The sequence below is a fragment of the Chiroxiphia lanceolata genome, chromosome 2 (genome assembly GCF_009829145.1).
Source record: "Chiroxiphia lanceolata isolate bChiLan1 chromosome 2, bChiLan1.pri, whole genome shotgun sequence".
In the NCBI taxonomy this organism is placed as follows: domain Eukaryota; kingdom Metazoa; phylum Chordata; class Aves; order Passeriformes; family Pipridae; genus Chiroxiphia; species Chiroxiphia lanceolata.
The window spans coordinates 113,621,853-113,642,171 of NC_045638.1; the positions used below are offsets into that span (position 1 = coordinate 113,621,853).

Below are 20,319 nucleotides of genomic sequence, written 5' to 3' on the forward strand. Positions count from 1 at the left end.
TGATTGTGTATATTTTATTTTGTTTGTGTTCCTTTTTTCCCTTCCTCCTTCCCTTTCCCTTTTCCTTTTGAAATATATACAATTGAAATATATGTACAAACTGTAATATAAGTGTAAATATATTTTTATATATTGCTTTAGCTGTCTCTCCCTCGTTTCGGTTCTCTTGGTTTTTTTCCTTTTCCCTCAGTTCAGGCGGCGGGGGGAGTTTTTGTGGCAAGGTTTGGAGACTTGGCAGGGAGCCAGCTTCAAACCATATCAGCTTTATCTGGTGTTTTTGCCCACAACCCAGAGGTGCCAGGGTGCCAGGGCAGTGTTCCCTGGAGGGCCAATCACCGCTTGTCTTGTTCGCTGCTGCTGAAAAATCACATACACACAACCACCGGAAGCTGTTGGCAATTCTGTCTGTGTCTGCTGTGCGTGTGGGTGTGAGAAGGCCAAGGGGTGGCAGAGCCTCTTTCTTTCCCCTCTGGGGGAAAAAGGGGCCCTGCGTCCCACAGCCCTGCCTAAGCCAGGGTTGGAGGCAGTATTGGAGTGAGTCTGTGTTTGTGAGGGACGCGACTCACAAGCAACTGGTAAGCAAGAGAGAGAGAGAGAGGCAGGCCTTGCAGCCAAGCCCTCTTCTCCCCCCTCCTTTTGCAGTTAGTTGTAGAGGGGGGCTTTTTCCTTCCCTCCCACTGTGAGCGGAGGAGAGGCTCAGCATTGGAGCAGAGCTAAGTGGATGGGCTGAGTGCAGCTCGGTGCCAGGGAGAAAAAACCCAGGCAAAATTGGAGACGGGCCAGAGAGAGGCTCGGGGAGTGCCCTGCCGAGGTTTGACCAGGGGTATCCGAAAACTCGGAGGAGGAATCAATGTTCCAGGACACGTACATATGATAAGCTGACTGAACTACAGCAGCCTACAGAACTGAGGTATGATGAGAGAGATCACACAGCAGAAATGGCACAGACCCAAAGAGAAAGGCCTCAGAACTATCTTGGACTTCGTGAGGGAGAAAGAAGTTCAGCAAACAGCTGGAGGTTAGTGGGGGGAGTGTTTCAGGTTCCCTGAACACTCCCACGAGAGAGAGACTGGATACCTATCAGCCTGAAAAGGCTTTTCCTGGACTAATTGAGGGAGAAGCTTTGAAGGGACTGATAGAAGTGTAATATATATATATATAATTGCTTTTAGCTTGTTTAGTATTTATTTGTGTAAATAAATGTATATTACTTCCCCTCTCCCCCTACAGAAGCCTCTGCCTGAAAGTTTTTTCTCTTCGGTGTTGAGATAAATTGTGGGAAGGGGTGGGGGAAGCCTGGAAAGTGGATTTTGGATTTCTAATGTGGCTCAAACTGCCACAGGTGAGAACTCCACACCTCAGTAACCTCACTTCTTTTACCATTTCTTTAAATTTTAACTCTTATTTTATACTCCAGCAACTGGTACAAATCATGGTCAGGAAACAGAAAATTACTTTCTCATTAAAAATTATTTTCCTATCCACTTTCTCATACCCAAAAAAAACCCCCCACAACAAACCCGTAGTTTCTGCCAGCCCCTGGCTGGCATTTTCTTTCTCCTTTCTTTTTAATTTTTTTTCCCCAAAGAAAACATTGAGACATATAGCAACTATGTAATGAACAAATTTTCTCTTGTTATTTATCACTAAATAACAAAGATGACTAATTTCATTTCAGAAATAGCAATACTTAATTACTTACCAACTATGGTTGCTATGCCTTTAAAAAAAAGGGAAGGAAAGGGAAGATGGTTCTTAGTTGTAAGAATAATCAAACCTTGTAAAATTGGCCTAATATATATTAGTATCAAAACACCAGCAAATCTTCATTACGTTAGGATTCTACTTGTTACTGCAATTTTACTCACTTAGATTTAGTCGCTGCCTGGGAAGAAAATATAATTTCAGGAGAAATAAAATAACATTTATTCTGCTAATATAGTGATATAACCACAGGCTATAGAGCTGTTCCTCTGAAATCAGCATACTAATGCTACAGCAAAAAGTAGTAAATTGACGTCAGATTTGCACCCCAAAAATCCATAGTAATATTTAAATCAACAAAGAAAAAGAAAAAAAAAATGACTAAAGCACACACACATCCAAACTCTTCAGCCACAATGATTACAGCTGCTATTGAAATTATGCCACAGACCCAGAAAAGCTCATTGCAAATTAGCTGTCAGTCAAAGGCACATTCTGTTCTCATGACTTATATATCGTGAATGCTTTGAACTCACAGAAAGGTCAATAAAACTAGTTCCATACACAAACCTTTAGTAAGACCAAAAACTAAACAAAAACTATTCTTTAATATACAGAACCAAATCAGACTAGAACTGCTACGTCGATATTACGTGTCACCATAATTCTTCTTTTCCCTCCAGAAATACTGAGATGCATTATTACATCTTACTCCTAGAAATCAGGATTTGATCAGGCTTGTGATATGGAACATCACTCACTGTCTATTCAAATTAAGTTGCCAAGATCAGAAATACTGTGACTCTAAGCTTGACAAAATTTATTTTTTTTCCATATTGCACACAATATTCCTACATCTCCCTTGAAACTGTTGTCTGAAATAACACCTGCTATGTCTAGTATGAAAGTCTAACCATTAAATGATTTTGTATAACATGTGACTGCTTTTCTTTACACTTCTGACAGATACTATTGTGGGGTTTTTTCTATTTCTCTGTGAAAGTGGTATTTGAGAGATATTTATATGACTACTACTTGCAGCCAGCCCTTAAAGCAGATCTGAACGGATCAGAGGAACACCCAAAAGCTCTGAATAATACCTACAACAGTTTGCTATGCCAACACGCACCAAAAGCCTGAGGTATAACATCATGAAAATACTGGGATAGAAATGAACACTGTATTAATGTCTAAATGCCTTATAAGTTCCAAACTTTATACAATAAATCATATCTATGTGGTTTGATGACTTTTCAAAGAAACTACTGGAAACTATTCAGAGGTGTGGAATAAAGGCAATAGAGCAAAGGGACACAGATTAAAGACACAGAGCAAGTAAAATGGTCCAAGGTAGGGGGATTTATCACCTAGACTTTAACTCTGCAGACTTGTATAACTTTTACACATGGAGTCACTCATTAACTCTTATTTTTATGAATAATTCAGAAGCAAGACATTTAATGAAGACTTAATTCCTTGAAGATAGTTTGGAGGAAATGGCAGTGAAACCAATGAGTTGCTCAAAACAGGAGAGCAAGGTCAGAAAGTTCAGTTCTTCATATTAATAAAAAAGTAGGAAGTAGGAGTAATTAGTTTTAGAGCAATAAGAAAGCATTTTAAATTCTGGAAGGCAGATATCACATTGCATGTTGTCAATACATTGCAGTACAAGATCAATTACTATCGAATTCATTTCATATTCGCTCTTGTACCATAAATAACTTGATATCAACACAATGATCTGGTCTATAGCCTTCATTTGAATTAAACTGAATTCTTTTAATATTTACTGCTTTCTTTGGGAATGGTAAGTCTTATTTGGTTTGTAGTTGTGGGTTTTTTTTAATTCCCAGTAAATAAAGTCTGATTTCCATGACTTGACAGTGTTTCCCTCAGTTGACATACATTGCATTTGGCTACTCTTATATGCTAGCACACTGCTTAGCAACAGAAGTTCTAGTTCGATAAATATAAGTTTATTTTAGAAGATTCTCCTAAAATTAAATTTTTCAAAAAATACCAACTTGTTTGCTAAATGAAAAGACAAGATATTTATGTCAGATTTCAATGATAAAAAAACCTTGAACTGTCAAGACCTAATTCAGCTCACAGACAACAACTATGTACTGTAAGGTTATGAAATATGTTTATACACAGAAAAGGCTAAGTACAGTATTAAATGTATGTAACTTTGCAGAGTTTTTTTGTTTTTCAACTTCTTTTTCAGGCAAGAGTCAGTGTGTCCAAGGCTATTAAGTCACCTGCATTTGTGTACCGTCACAGGAAAAAAAGACCACACAGAGCTTCTACTGTGTTCATAAAATTGCAGGAAAAGAACTATTAGAAATTTGCTTTATACTGTAGTACCTTTGACCAAGATTCTGTATTCATTCTACCCATTTAGGTATCTGATGAACTGGGGGAAAAGAGACTTAAAAAAAAAAAAAGAGAAAGAAAAGGAAAAAAAAAAGAATTTCCAGCAGCAAAAAGTGTCTTGGAATAGCAGAGAGTTCTCTTAGCTGTTGCTTTTTCATTTACTCTCTTCATTGACCAACAGAGAAACAACAGACTTGAAGACACAGAGCAATGTCAACTGGTTTAAATCCACTGGTAAACTTTCAAAACAGGCAAAAAAAATCAATCCGTAAGCCAAGTGTGTTTCTTTCTTAGTTTACAGCTTATTCATACATAGTTATGGATTTTAAAGATTGTGTCCTTCATTCTTTTTTCTCCTTCCTCAATTTCTTCTCTTTGGCTCTTCTCTTTAGTTCCATCTCCTTTTGCACAACATTTGCTGTAGATGCCTGTTATATTGTTATCTCCTGTTTTCCCCAATATCCGTGATCCTCTCAGTGCACAAAATGCCAAATGTCACCAAAAAAAGCCAATACTAAACCATTCCCAGTGTCAGTACAGTATCATCTTTCTTGCATTATTCTTGTTTTACACATTTCTAGAGATTTGTGGACATTGAAACAATTCTTTAACCTAATTTTGGGTTTATGCAAACTCCACATTAATTAAATTATTCTGGGTTATTTCTAAGATTCTTCACTTTTTTTTTTTAATTTGTCCATTCTCTCTCAGATAATACAATATGTCTTTATAATTTATTTTGACCTTTTGGCATTCTTACTTTATTATCATTTTAATAATGCCATTAGCCATTCCATAACCTTTCCAGTTGCCTAGTATTCTCTATACATTGCTCACACCAGCCACCAGTGGTTACTAATTGCACTTCTGTATTCATTCTGTCTTCACAACAAAGGCATTTATAGCCATGTTGAACCAATGATTCCTCCTCAGACACTCACTTAACCTCTGTCCTTTCCAGCCATGACTTTCTCCCACTCAATGTCCCACAAAATGTGGTGCCAAAATGTAACAGTTTATATTCATTTTGGTTCATCACACTTACAAAACACTATTCACATTTAGGATGACAGAGGTAGGAAAAGAAACCTCACAACCCCCCTACATTAAGTAGTCTCTTTGTTATGTTCAGTGCAGGGGCATGAAGTCATGTTTTACTCTTAGTTACATTGTAAATTCAACACAATTCCTATAACTAACACGGGTTCACAGGCAGGTTAACAACTTCAACACACTCTGCACCCAAGAGCTCTGTCCAGCCTTCAGCTTGCCCAGAGTTAGACTTGCTGGAATAAAAGGGATTCTGACTATGGTTAAGAATTAAGTTTAGGAAATTTATCAGTCTAAATCTTCCAGGCATCCTTTACATTATTCTTCTTCTGTTTGTCTACATAAACCTTTTCAACTACTGCACATTGTTAAAAGTATTCAGTAACTATGCCAGCTATGGTCTGGGTTCTGAGAGACCACCTAACATCGCCCTGTCACCTGGCATACGTAAGATAAAAGGATTTGCATCATGTATATATTAAGAAGCAGTTGGTTACTTCCCACCCTCACCTCCAATGTTTTACTCCTGGATCCCTGTCTTCAATATCTTTAATAGATATTGCAGAAGTTGATGCTTTTGCATAATTTTCAAATACTGTTAATACTCCATGCAATTCTTTACCAGGCTGCAGAATCACATTTCAGTGGAAAACACAGCGAGTAAGAACATACCTAATGTGCTTCTTTCAAACACAGAATCACATGCTTGAGATTTTCTAAAGGACTCAAATTGCTAGAAATACAAACATTGGCTTTGAAACATAAATATATATTTCTAAGGCTTTTTTTTTTTCTTAATTCTATTCATGTATTAGGGCTTTATGCTGTAAAACAGAGATGTACATCCTCTGTGGGGTCATACTGAGTAAGTTTGAGACCTGTGGTTGAGTCCTGGCTCCCTCCAGTTAAATGTGGCTGAAATCAGAAAGTCTGCAAAAGTTATTAGGGATGGACAAAAAAACCTCAGGATTTATATCAGGATTATTAAAACCTATTTCCCTAATGGAACAAGTTAAACATGGTAGGATTCAATTCTAATATTGTAACTGTGTAAATGGACATTTTTTCTTTAAATTATAATAATTTTTTCATATATCCTGCAAACTCCTCCCATACAGTTGGTAGAATCTTGCTGTAGGTAACAAGAGGAAACAACTGCACCAAAGCACTCACTGGCAAGAAACACAAACAGGAAAACCAGTCTGTTCTTCCTACAATGGTGAACAAGGGAAATTCAGCAGTAAAAGGTAAGCTGAATGGAATGCTATCACTTCCAGTTTTGTTTTTCTCTTCTCCTCCCTTTTTTTGATTTTATAAACACATTTTTATTTAAAAAGGAGAAAAAAACCCCAAACCCAGAAATTATAAGCAGATTACTTCTTGTTCATTTCCTAGGTCTTTCCTGGATGAGTACCCTTTGCTGAATTTGAACAGAAAAACAAAAGAAAAAACTTGAAAGGTTTTAATTAAAAGTCTCTGTTTTGCTGCAGAATGCAAAAGAAAGATTTGAATGTGTATCTTTAAAATCAGTTTTTCTAAGCCAGGCATAGCCAAAGAAGTAAAGCAGTGCTCTAGTTACTAAATGAACCTGATTCCTAAATAAAACACATTGCAAGTGGCCACGCCAAACCCTGTTTACATTTGGTCACAGCACTGCCTTTAACTCAACTACTAAACCAGGTTAAACAAACCTACATCACATTTGACCGGTGTTTGTAAATACCTCTAACATGCACCACTTCAAATGCATATGGTTTAAAAAAGGTTTCTTCCAAACATGTCAGAAACAATTAAATATACATTTTATATTTAACATAAAATAGGATGGCAGACATAATCCAGTACATCAGCCTCTACAAGAGTCCAAGGGAATACCTTTAGTTCAGAAACTTCCTTGGTCCACTGTTGAATTCTCTTTGCTTTTAAAAGGACATAAGCACAGATAATTATATCCTTAATGCAAATTATATACTTAATAACAGATTAGATCACTCTTCTATATGGAGACCTGCCATTCTTCATGTTAAAACACAACTCTGAGTCAAGTAAAACTTCACTTTCTTTGCTCTGTCTTCAAAGTCACTGCATTTCAGCCTATTCAACACAAATTGCAGGCCATTCACTTTGTGTCTCTATTAATAGCAGTTTAACCTAGTAAATTAGCTCTATGAGCTTAATGCTGCCCTCCACCTTCTAAATCAAGACATTGCACTAGTGCAGTCACATGCAACAACTGAATTTTCAAAATGCAGCATGCCAGATATGTTACTTCCCTAAAATCCTAAGAATAATATTTACTATTTGCAAAATGTTCTCTCTCAGTTTCAGATTGCATTTTCTTTATCAACATTTTAAAATAAACATCTAAAATTTTTCAGGAAGTCAGAAGTGGGGTAGCCCAAAATTCACCCTCTGCTACAGCACAAGACAGACAATGCATGGCTTTCTCTTAAAACACTACGGAAATTAAACATTTGGTAGTGCTGATGTTCAGTAAAGGGTTTGTTCCCAGATTGGTAACTGTTGTCTGCCCATCCAATCCCATCCTCTGTGCTCCAAAACCTCTCTTTAGTCACATGTGTACTTTGCAGATGCCTCCAGTTAGTTGCAAGTCTACAAGAGAGTAACAATTTAGGAGTCCTCTGGTTCTGGCAAATCAGTCACAAAGCAGAGGGAAAGTTTCCACCTGGGTTGCACATTTATTTTGTGCATTACTTCACCACCCCTGCCTGTCCTTCATCCACATAGTACTTTTCTACTGCTCTGATTAACGTTCACTCTCTGGATGTTTTCATTGTAAGAAGATGTTCTAATCTGAAAACCATTTACTTCTGAATACACACGGCTGAATTACAGCGCCATCAGGAGAAGTGCAGCTCAGCTTCTCCTCTAAACATTTAATCAGGCTAAAACACTTCCTTGTAAATGCTCTGCACTTCAAACATTTATTACCAGGTTTCGGAGCAAAATTAAATTACCATCATGGATATATTATGTTGATTAATAAAGTGTCACAAAAATACTAGTGAAAGTTAAACAGGTAACACAAGGATACCAGGGAACATAAACCCTCCAGTTCCAGTAGCGCTGTTTGCTTTGCCAGGTTACACATCCCATAAGTTTGATGGAATGCATTGCACATTATGTATCAAACTACACAGTCAGGAAGAAAGTTAACTTCTGAGGCCCTGGTTGGGATTTTAATTTTGCATTAACATTAAGTGAACAGTGGAAAAATGAGAATCCTATTTGCTTGAACTTCTAGTATTTACAGAGGTTCATGAAGACAGAGTTTTGAACAGGTGACAGCCACAAATGTCACTAAATCAGTCTCTGAAATATGAATAAAGGAGTCAGAGTCACAGGGAAGCCAGGAGTTAACCCAAGCTCTCTCTCAAAGAAGCCAAAGGGTCCTGTGTTTTCTCTGGAACATGAAGGTTGTTGTGGCATCTTTATTCCCTACTGTCATGTGGGAAAGAAGCTCCAAGTCTTCCAGATGGAAGGCAGCAGAAATAGCTTCATAAGCAATTTAAATCCAGGTTGCTTTCTGTAAATTTTCATCTTGATTCTTTACTCACCCTCACACCTGACATCTCTCCACATAGACTTGCATGTTAAATGTCATTATACCCAGAGTTCTCACCTTCAGTTCAGCTGCCACTATTTCCTTAGTTCTCTTTTTCTATTCGCCCACAGGAAACGTTTGGTTTTTTAACAAACAAAATCCGCACAAACAAGCAAAAACCCCAAACAGAACCAAAAACACAAACAACTAAACAAACTCCAAAACAGTAAATTTCAAAAAGCACTCCTGTTACTGAATCTTAAACAAATAAAGTCGCCCCTCTGAGCAGAAAATAGAAGCTTAAGTGTTTTTGCTGTAATGGGAAAAGCTCTTAAGATTGGAAAAGGCCTTGAAAACATTTAATTTTTGGACAAACATGTCTCCCGTTATAAGAGCTTCTGGGTCACAAACTAGTATAGGGCCAGACTTCTCATTTTTAGGAGAAATAAGTCATATTATGCTGTTAGCAACTCTTTTCAAGAAAACTCAGCCCCTTCAGAACCCATTTAGCTTGTAGTTGTTAAATTCTTGACTTGTAAAAGGAATGTAAAATAAATTACAGTGTTGCTTATGAACTGTTTCTAGACTGAAACAACAGATCAGTTACACAGATAAAAGTTTCTTACTTCATCCCATTCTTGGATTTTTTCCCGCCATCCTAGTAGAGGTTTTCCACATTAACCTTCCTGTTAAGGAAGCCAGTATGGCATCAGACCTAATAATATTGCTCAGTACAAAGACAGTCAGAGCACAAATACATATGATGCAAAGATAAAAGGTTTGCTCAGTCTTGTAAAGAGAAAAAGCTAAGGAATGATCTCATTACAGACTGCAACAACTTGAAAGCGAGTTAACACAAACTCCTCTCAGTAACAGATGGTGTAAGAGGAGAAAATAGCCACAAACTATGTCTTGAGAGATTCAGGCAGAATTCTATCCACCAGAAGCCTGTGAGGCACTGAAACAGGCTGCCTTGGAGGGGCTGAGGTATCTCCATTCTCAGAGATGTCATCCCAGACTGTCATCCAAAACCATAGCTGTTGACCTGGCAAAACCTTAACAATGGTCCTGCCCTGAGCAGGAGGTTGGATGGAGTAGATGACCTCCCGGCAACTCTTCTAAACACCTTTTTAATATTTCTCTGACAACCTGTATCTCTGATACTAAGATATGCTTCAGGACCAAATTTTAATAAAGATTCCAAGTGAAAAGTAGGTTCTGATGCAGCCTGGTTCATAGCCAACACTAACAATGTCACCTTCTCCCGTCAGTCATAACTTTTGGGTGAATTAACTTGAAACAGGTTAATTCAATACAATGTTTTTTTTTTAAATCAATGAAGTCAAGAGGCACTAATTAAAGGATTAGTGGTCAAAATGTACCTGTAACATTCCAAGATAAACAATCCATATAGGTTATTAATTCCTACCTTTGCCTAGCTTTTCTTTTCAGAAAGCACAGCATATAAACGTTGACATCCAATTCAGGAACTAAGTTTCAGCTACTGTAAACAGAAACTTTCCCGTAGATTTAAAAGATTCACTTTGGGGTTAGGCTTTTATTTGGTTTAAAAACAAGACCATAGAGCGATTCCAGTTTTCTCCCTGGAGTCTAACTAAAATCAATTGTCAGGCTCTCGAGGAAGGATGGTGTTGACTGCCCCTACTTGTCTTATGCAACAAGGCACAAACCACATTGCAGCACAGCACTCATCCATTTGTACTCGTGCTAACAGACAACCAGCAATCAGTCTGCGTGTCTTAATTATCCTTTGGGGCCTCTGCAAACCCAACAGCTGGAAATAACGTTCCAGCCTGAGACACATCGAGGAATAGCAGTTAGGCAGGAAAAACTAATCCACAGATGCAAGGGCCAAATGTCACAGAGTAAAACTCCGAGATTTCATCACCATATTATGTAGAAGATAGTATCTACAAGCAGTGCAGAGAGCCCTTAACCCCAGCATATCCTTCACAGAGCTCAACTACTGATAAAAAGCAGAGCACGAACACAAGACACGCATTTCACCATAACACCTTCTGCTCCAAACCAAACCAAGGACACCAAGAACAGAAATACTGGCCGCTTGCTACGGTCTGGGGTTGCACATACCCCCCAAGGGACCCACAGCAGCTGCCTGGAAGGTCGTGGTAAGTCTATCCGTGCGGGAGCCGGGTGGTGCGGGACAGCGAGGACGTGCGGGACACCGAAGGAACATCGCCACCTGCCGAGCTTTATCCGAAACGCTGTCCTAAACAGCCCACCGAGCACCCGGCAAGCGAGGGCTCCCAGCAGGATGGGAGGGGAGCAGAGGGGTGGGTGATGCCCCCCCCGGCACTCTCCTCCTCCAACGCAGCTCCCGGGCTGTGCCCGCTCCGCCCCGCCGGGGCACCCGCCGGGTGTTTTGGGGCGACCCCGAGGCTGGGGATGCCCCGAGGCCCCGGAGAGGGGTCCCGAAGAGTGAAAGGGATCCTGGAACAGTGGGAGCGAGGAAGGCGCTTTCGCTGTGCCCCCTGACACCCGCGGACCGCAGGATGCTTCTCCCCGCTCCTCCTGCCCGTCCTGCTCCTCGCGTTCTCCGAAGCCGAACAGGAGGGCTCGCAAATCGCTTCCGAGAAGTTAAAGCGTGCGAAAATTAGGAAATTAATTAACACGGTCCTCAGGCTGTTTTCACGAACAACTCAATCAGACTGAGGAGGGAGGAAATAAAGCAACATGTGTGTCTCCTGCCTTGGACCATCCTCCGTCTCGCTGTTTCAGCAAAAGCCATCAGTGCACTGACGCCTTTTAAAAGCACAATTTTACATCGTAGAAAATACTCTTCTGCACGGACAATCATTTCACACTGAATATATTGGATATATTTTCTTTCTTTTTTTTTCCCCACAGATATCTAGACTGAACTACCCACCAAAACAATTTAGACCATAAATATAATGCGCAACCCACAGCAAAGTTATCAGGAGAAAACATTTATGGGCACTTTTTAAGCGGAGATTGCAGTTACTTTTCTTGTGGGCTTGATGTTATAAAAACAGTCTTAAAATCGACTGTAGTGTGCCCCTGTGATAGATAATGTTGCATTTCACAACAGCTATTGTATTTACTTTGTTCTGTTCCGGTTTATTCAAAAAAATTCAGCACAAAAGAATAAATATATGAAATAAGCATTTCTTTACAGAAGGAAAAATACCTCATGGCAATGAGGCCATTTGAGAGAACTTCTCACAAACGGCTTGTCTTTATGCTGACAGAAATAAAATTCTGCCCATGAGGAGAATGATGTAGTTTCTAAGCTCTGAAAGTTAAAAACGAAAACTGGAAGCTGAATTATCTGCACTTCCAACTTTAAATAAGATCTTTATTTAACTCTTGGAATAGAAGCCAAAACTTGCTCTCTCTTTTTTTCTTTTTTTTTTAATTTTTTTTTTTTTTGTGAAACCACAGCGAACTGATATCCAACCTTCAGCAACCCTATTACCAGTAAATAAAAGGACTGATGAGGCTAATAAAATATGGGAGGCTGTCTGCATTTTTCATTATAAAATATGGTACAAGGACATTGCCTTTATTGTACTCTTTTTTTTTTGTTTTTCCAATTATTTTTTAATAGAAATCTCATAATTTGAAGTAACAGTAAAAAGGTGGGGGGGGAAGGCCTTCTCCCTCCCTTCAAAATCATCACTGAATAGAAACTAACACGGTATTTACTTTAGATCAAGTTAAAAGTTGTTTTAAAAATGTATCAAAACAGTACTGTTATGATCACATTGATTTTTTAACTGAATGCAATACAGACTACAATTATCAAAAGAACACATCTTAAGAATATGACATTTTAAAAAGACATTTCTTTCTGGTAATAATTCCTCACAAGACCAGGCAAACATAAAATTCTGAAGTAATATGCATAATCTTTTTATCTCATAGCTTGAAGTAATGCTTATCAGAAAGAGAGGGGAAAAGTACAGTACAAATAATTTTTTTTTGTTCGGATTTTATATAAAAGCAGCACCCACTGATTGAAGAAACCACCACTGCATTCTGATTCAAGGCTCTGAGTGTGAATGAAGAGATTTTAGTTCAAAAATTAGGCAGATTTTTAAATGTCTCTCTCCAAAGCAAAATCATTCACTTTACAGTAATACATTCAAATAGTTTATTATTGTAGGAAGAAAACAAAAAGTTGAAAAAATGAGAAACAGCATGTGCTTGATTACAGAAAACTGAAGGTGAAGGGGAAAAACTTATGAAAGCTTTAGTAAAAGTGCTCTTTTTTCAACATCATCTCTTTCGTTATTTTGAAAAAAAAAGATATTAAAGTGAAAGAAAAATACTTTCTGTGCGCCTCAAAAGCATATACTGCAGTAAATAAAAAAGAATATATTAACAAAAAAATTTACTTTCCCAATCAGCCACTCAGTATAAGATGAAACAAAGTCTATGATTCACAAAACCTGAATCCCAAGTGGTTCGTTTGACTTTCCATCGTCAAAATAGTCTGTGCTTGCATTTCAGACCTGATACACAAGTCGTGAAAGGCAGGGTGGCAGTAGAAAACACATGAAGTTAAGGAGACCAGAGCTCAGGCAAAACATAGATAAATCTTGATTTTAACAGACCACATTGTTTTAAGAAGTACTAAGGAAATTCCACTGCTAATGAATAGGAAAAAGAAAGTGTATAATAGCACAACGTGCTTGTTTTCATTTTTAAAGCAAGAGTTTAATTTTATTTTACAAAGATATCTTTCAGTTTCATTCTTTTGGCTCGTGCCAATCGTTTGATATCATTTGCTTTACTTTGAAACTCATTTTCACAACCACACAGTGATTTCAGTAACACTGCCCCCTTTCAATACAGCACCACTTAGAAGCTGACAAGTTTGGTGTCAGCCAAAAAATGAACACAGACTGAGATGTCAGTCAGCATCAAAAGAAAACTAAAATTAGGTGTTACAAAAATTTTTGTATTTGTTGGCCAGTTCTAAGTTTTTTTGACAGCTCAGCTGTCCTAAGATCCTGCAGTGGTGTGAAAATATGAGGCACGTGCAGGGAAGAGAACCTTTGTGTGTGCCCAGAGGACAAGACTGAAGCAGGACAGTAGGAAACCCATTGGCATTAAGGATCTACAGAAAAAAATACAAAACCTTCCATCACAGGATGCAATTAACAGCAAAACACAAAGGTGCAGGAAAACAAACCTCATTATTTCCACCACTCATGGAAATACTTATTAATCTTCAAAATGTCTTCTATTCAAACAGAGAAACTTTCCATTCACAGTGGCCCGAGTGACTGATTCTTGAATGTCATTTATTTGAGGGCACCTTAATCAGAGCCAGGATACAACGCTGCACAAGTTTTCCTCTACCTTCATCTAGTCACAAGGGATATCCAAAAGCTTAAGTCAGGCACTTCTGCAGTCACTGTGTCCATGATATCACACAAAAAAAGATCCAAAAATTTCTGTAGTGCCACACATTATCCAACTATTGAAACCAGAACAAATGAAGCCAAGGAGACTGCCAGAATCCTGGGTAGGCAGTAACAGAGTCTAATGTGACAAACTACTTTCAGGCTTTTGAAATATAAGAAAGCAGGCATTTTCCTCACTTTCACTTGGATTTTTTTTGATTCTAACCCAATTTTGGTTGATGGAAAAACTCTCATTAATCTCAGTCACGGAGGGTCTAGCCTTCTTAGCACTGCACAAACTATTACAGGAGCAGGGACTTATCCTTCTCTCCTCTAATCCTTATGAATCGGTTTCCATTACCAAAATCATCATCATAATCAAATGATTATCGGGGGACCACTGAGATAAAACAAAGTTATTCACACCAGATTTCAAAGTACTTCAGTGTACAGTCAGCAGCTCAAGTACACACCCAAAAGTTTAAGGTACTGAGTATGTCCAGCTCTCAAAGAAATCTGATGTTTCTGAAGAAACTTAGAGATAAAAAACTGTCAAGATCAAAGACAGTATCTTTATTTCCCAATCAGTGTCTTAAATTTTGCCTGCAGTTTATTAACTTTGGTCAGGTACTGAACACGTTGTGGTTGGGTATTTTTTTGTTAGGGTTGGGTTTGTTTTGGTTAGGGGTTTTTTTGACTTGTTTGGTTTCTTTTTTAACAATTATCTATTACATGACAGTAAAAAAACGCCAGAGCATTCTCTTCTCTAGCTACAAACAAAACAAGATAAGCATAATTTCTCTTTTACTTTTCTACTGACTGTGTAAAAAAAAAGTGCCACAAAATCTTAAGTCCATAAATTTGACTAATAAACATGTAAAGACTGAGTCACAAGTTGGGTGACTGCAGAACGACAGACTGTGATTATTTGTCACAAATGTATTTTTTAATGTTACATATTTTATATTACATATTACATTACATCACAAATGCTTTGGGTTTTCTTTCAAACTTCCCAAAGAACGTGGAGAAGGAGTCAGACACTAAAAAACTACTAAAAACCAGTACTGAAACCAATACAACTCCTCACATGAATATGCAGAGCAGGATTTAGACTGTACTCTTTCTGCCCTGTATGAATTATCCATCACGTTTCCATTGTACATTATTAAAGTGACTTGCTTTATCCTCCCAACCCCCCCATCTGTGCTGTAATTTATGGGAATTACGGTTAATGATCATTTGCGTTATGCTTAATCAGCATATCAATAATATGCTCAGCACACACTAAGTAGCTCTTTCTTCCCCCTTTAATGAAACCTATAGAAGTGGAGCTGGTATTTGACTGATTGGCATTCCAAAAAGGTTGCCTAGGCAGGTGCTGGGGATGGTAGGACAGGATAGAGGCCTTGTGGCTGCTGCCAATCAACAAAACCCACTATTATATTTTTTAATTCTGTTGCCTTGTTGTCTAGAGGGGCTGATGCTTTGTACTTAGGGGTTTGAATGAGCTTGACCAGATCAGTGTTACTGAGGCCAAGGCTGTGGCTGTGTGGGATGGTTCAAGGAGAGATCACATTCTTACAGGGTGATATTACTAACCACAGTCTAAAACACAGGGTTCTTATGTGGGATACAGAAACTTTTGAATACAAGTGAGCTACAAATCTTAACATGAATATTCAGGAATTTCTGGAAAGCTGTTATTATATATGCCCATTTTGAGGTTGACTTAAAAGAATAAAGAAGAACCCTTGAATGCTGAAAATGACAACCAATCAATTTGAGTCATTTTGCCAGAAATAAATTAATAGCATGTATTGATAGGATAAAATTATTAACCTAGTAAGAGGTTTAATAAACACTTCAGCTAAATTATTTTTTTAAAATTCTGTCACTCACCAGCCTTGCTATACAGACATTTATGAGAACACTGCTGCATGTTTGAGAGAAACTGGCACAACACCAATATTCTCATTTGTGAGTCACAGCCTCAAGTGCAGCTCTATTAGCTTTACCTTGTAAATCACCACCATGCTATTAGCAATCTTTCAGTATGATGTGACATCTTTATTATAATGTTTTTCCACTGAAGTTTAAGTTCATATTTTAGTTAGCTCTGAGACAGACACAACCATATTTACCAGGTTTAATTAATTGACTATAAATAAAGGGCTGTAGAAAGAAGGCGCCCCTTTCACACAACGTTCAAGTTGTCACCATTTCAGAGCAAAATGCCAATTTGGACAGGATAAACATTACTATTTCTATGCTTTACATTTATATTTCAATATGTAAGCTTAAAATTTCACAGTATTTTGAAGACTACAGTTTAGAGACTCGGTTCTTTTACAAAAACAGTGACAGCATATGACCTATATTAATTTACTACTAGGCATTTTTTAACTAAGAATTACCTTAACTTGTAAGAATATCAGTACAATTCCATGATTTACTCTGACTTCAATATCCATGGGTATTGCAGTAAACAGGAACAACATGTACAGATACACACAAACAAGTTGTGTTGGATTTACCTGACAGAAGACTTGCAGGAGCTAAAAAAAAATTGCTTTGACAGATCTGGGGGCCCTTTTTGGTGGGGTAATGCAGCACATCTGTTTATCTTATAGCCCCCAAGATACCCTGCGTCATTCCCTACCAACTGCTTTAGGCATCCAAGGCAAGGGAGACACAGCTGCAGGGAGGGGAGCAGCAGATCTGCACAGCTGCAAGGAGTTGAGCAGAGCAGAAGAGTAAAGTAGAGGAGGGGGCATGGCAGCTGGGAGAGAAAAGGGGGGGGAAAGGCTTTGCAAGAAAAAAAAAAGGAAACAAGAAAAAAAACACAAGTGAAGATGAAACAAAACAAAAAACCCTGATGAGCCAGAAATCGCTGGAGAGTTCCTTCTTGGACATCCTGTTTAGAGATGTTTCTTATTGGGAAAAGTCAGCAGGAAAAGCCCCTGGAAAGAAACATGAAGCCTCTTCCCACTTCTTCCCCACGAGAATGGAACAATTTTATTCAGAGACACAGAAAGAGGTCCATGTGTAAACTCAAAAAATAAACCAAACCTTCATCTTAAATACTGCTAAAAACCTGCATAATACTTAATATCAAGAAGGCACAACCTCAGTATTAACAACTGAATCCCACAAGGCAGAGATGCAAAGGTACTGTTAACACCAATCTCTGTAAAAGTAAAAAGGTGAATTAAGAGATGACCAAAGCAAAAAAAAGCCCCAAATTTGCATGTTCATAACCCTGCAGACAAACCAATGAGCAAATACCTACCAACACCAACACAGTTGGTTTGTAAAAGGGACAGTTGTTGGATTCTTGACTCGTGACAGTTTTCCCCAAGGATTTAGAAGAGGCAGTACTCTCTAAGAGAGGTTTACTCATTGGGTGGAAGACACAGGCAGACAGAGATGCATGAAAACTTAGAGGAGTTGTCATCCTAAAGGTGGAAAACTAAAATAAGGCTGCCATAGAGGACTTTAAGGGTGGGCACAAGTGACAAAACAGGAGGAGAATGTAGAATGAAAGTAAAGTAGAATGTAGGAAGAGAATAATGGCTTGTTCCTACACACAATTACACACACAGATTCCACAGAGACTTGAAGTTGTGGAGTGGCCAGATATCAGCACCACTAGACAGATAAGCATGATATTAAGTTATAAGGTTTTTTTTAAAAGAGACTGCTGGCAAAAGTTTTGTACAAATGACAGAGTTAGTTCAAAAGCACAAATGTTCTAAGACTCTATATCTTCAAAGAGAACATCCAGTTTCACAAGCTCTAGATACAAGGTAAACAAAAAAAAGCCCCAAACCAACCCTCTAGAACATTATTTAGACATTTCTTTGATAATATTTTAAGTCATAAGTAAAAGTACTTGAACAGTTCAGCAACAATTCAGCACAAAATTTACCAAATAAGTACTTACATCACCCACTTATGTTCACACATTTTTCACCTTCTGCTACTTCTGTTTGAATAAATTAGCAAATAATACAATGAAGCGGACCCATTATATCTTTTAGGAATACACTTTACAGTAGAGGAAGAAATAATACCTAAAGAGAGCTTTTTGTTGTTTTTGTTGTTCAAGGCATCTCTTGCTTTCATTTTGCTCCACTAAGAGTGAGCTCTTCCTGGAGTTTGCACTGACTGTGATGTATGTTGTAAAGAGAAGGCACCATGGCTATGTGAGCTATGTATTGCAAGTTTAGAGACTATTTTTGAAGCTCCAAAGAACCAGCATTACTGCACAGTGTCCTCTGAAGAGGAAACAGTGGTTAAACAGCACACTGGTCTGAAAGCAGCACTTTCCCATTTCACAGTCTGGTGAACTCACCCCATGTGATGGGTAGGAGATCCAGCCCAGCTCCCCTTGAATTGTTTTTGAATCCAGAAGATTAACTACAAAAGAAGACAAAATGAAGAGCAGTAAGTTTCCTTTGCCTCTGTCCAGTTAACCTCAGTTACCCAAACCAAGAGACGTGTTTATTTGAGGACCTTGTGAGCATTGATTTGTTCAGGTGGCCTGGCAGTCGGCTACAGAGAAGAAAAAGACAGACAAATGAAAAAGATTGTCTTGTTTATCTTAAAACACAGTATGAACAGCAGACGGGGAACTTCTGAAAACAAAAAAAGTGACAAAAAACAAACAATGGATTGCTGGCTAAATTAATTACAGCAGGGGGTGGGAACTGAACTCTTCTATCAGCTGCACAAACTACAGCCTTTTCCCCTTGGAGGCCTGAAATTTGGGTCAATGCATCTAAACTACATTGGTGAGACCTGAATATTTTAATCATTATTTGATTAAAAGCCTGTATTTGACATATACAATTTTTCTGAGAACACAGGACTAAATAATGAATGCTGATTAAAGTCTTTCCTGCAGTTCTTTCTTCCTTCTGGTCTAATTTGTTCTCGAATTGTCTTGCAGTAGTGTTTTCTAAATGTCATGTGTAACACATTAGATATAACAGTAATTATTTAAAACGTTACAAGTTCAGACAAACCTACTTTTAAAGAGGGCCATCAATTAATTGCTAATCTTGCTGTTATCTCTTTTTTTTTTTTTGAGCTCTGGAACAACTTTCAGGATAAGAAAGATTTTATTTGTAAACAGTCTGACAGACATTTTCCAGTCATTCAAATCACATTGATTTTATACCCATTTTAAAATAAATACATACATCCAAATTAAAGGATATTCTTGTCATTTACTTATTTGTTTTTATAAGCAAAAAAGTCAATTCTGTTCCTTATCTTGGCCATATAGTCTCCAAGTGCTTAATCACACAGTTCTTTAACCAATCTTTTCTTTATTAAAATGAAGTAGAACAGGTGAATTGATACAAAGCACTATACAAAAAAAATAACCTCTATATAAATACAAACCAATCAACTATTAGTACACAACATGAAAATGCTGTTTGCAGCTGCACCAATTTGTGCTCCTTCAATATTTATTATCTCTGATCTAGGCTTACTTTTGTTGGGTGTGTTCACTCTCCTCCACATCCCCTTTAATTGTTTTTTCCTTCAATATGGAAATTAGTGATAATGAGAAATGAAATAAATCTCATCTTATGCTAGGGAATTTTAACACCTGAGAACAATGGATCTGTTAGAGGTGGCCACTGTAGCAGTCTGAGCAGCTTGAGCTTCTATTTGTTAGCCTGAAGGGTTGTCACTGCTCCCAGAACCAGATGGCCTGGGCACTGACACTCCAAGAAAATAGAAGAATAGGATAAAAAAAAAAAAAAGACGGAAATTATTTATGAATCTGCTAAGCTATTTGTATTATTTCATTATTATCCTTTTAACTGCTGTTTAATTTTGGACAGCACTTTAAAAAAAAAGAGCTATGAAAGCATTATTTTTACTGTTAATTAGGATGTACAGGAGGAGACACAGTAGGGAAAATAGGTGTACAATATTATAAATAACACCATGTTACAAACAACCATAAATATATATATTTTCTACTTTTGTGTGCACACATTTTTGTTGTCTACATGTGTATATGCAGTGCTATAATATATGAATGAGCTGCTCTGCCATCTATGTGGGAAATGTTTCCCACTGCAGTTATACACCCCTTTAAAAAAAACCAACAGTACTGAGAATTTTTACCTACATCAATATACAAAATAACTTTACTATTCCTACAGAAAGAACACAATCCAGTAG

The 20,319-nt window shown here is 37.8% G+C and overlaps 1 protein-coding gene across 2 annotated transcripts in view; it reads right to left on the reverse strand.

The window, feature by feature from the left end:
- The window catches only part of EPHA3 (EPH receptor A3), a 206,701-nt gene that overhangs the window by 171,675 nt on the left and 14,707 nt on the right, over nt 1–20,319 (reverse strand). For both annotated transcript variants that reach the window (XM_032678131.1, XM_032678130.1), the window contains exon 2: nt 18,470–18,534. In XM_032678131.1, the coding sequence (XP_032534022.1) occupies nt 18,470–18,534 (65 nt within the window). The remainder of the gene's footprint in view (nt 1–18,469; nt 18,535–20,319) is intronic.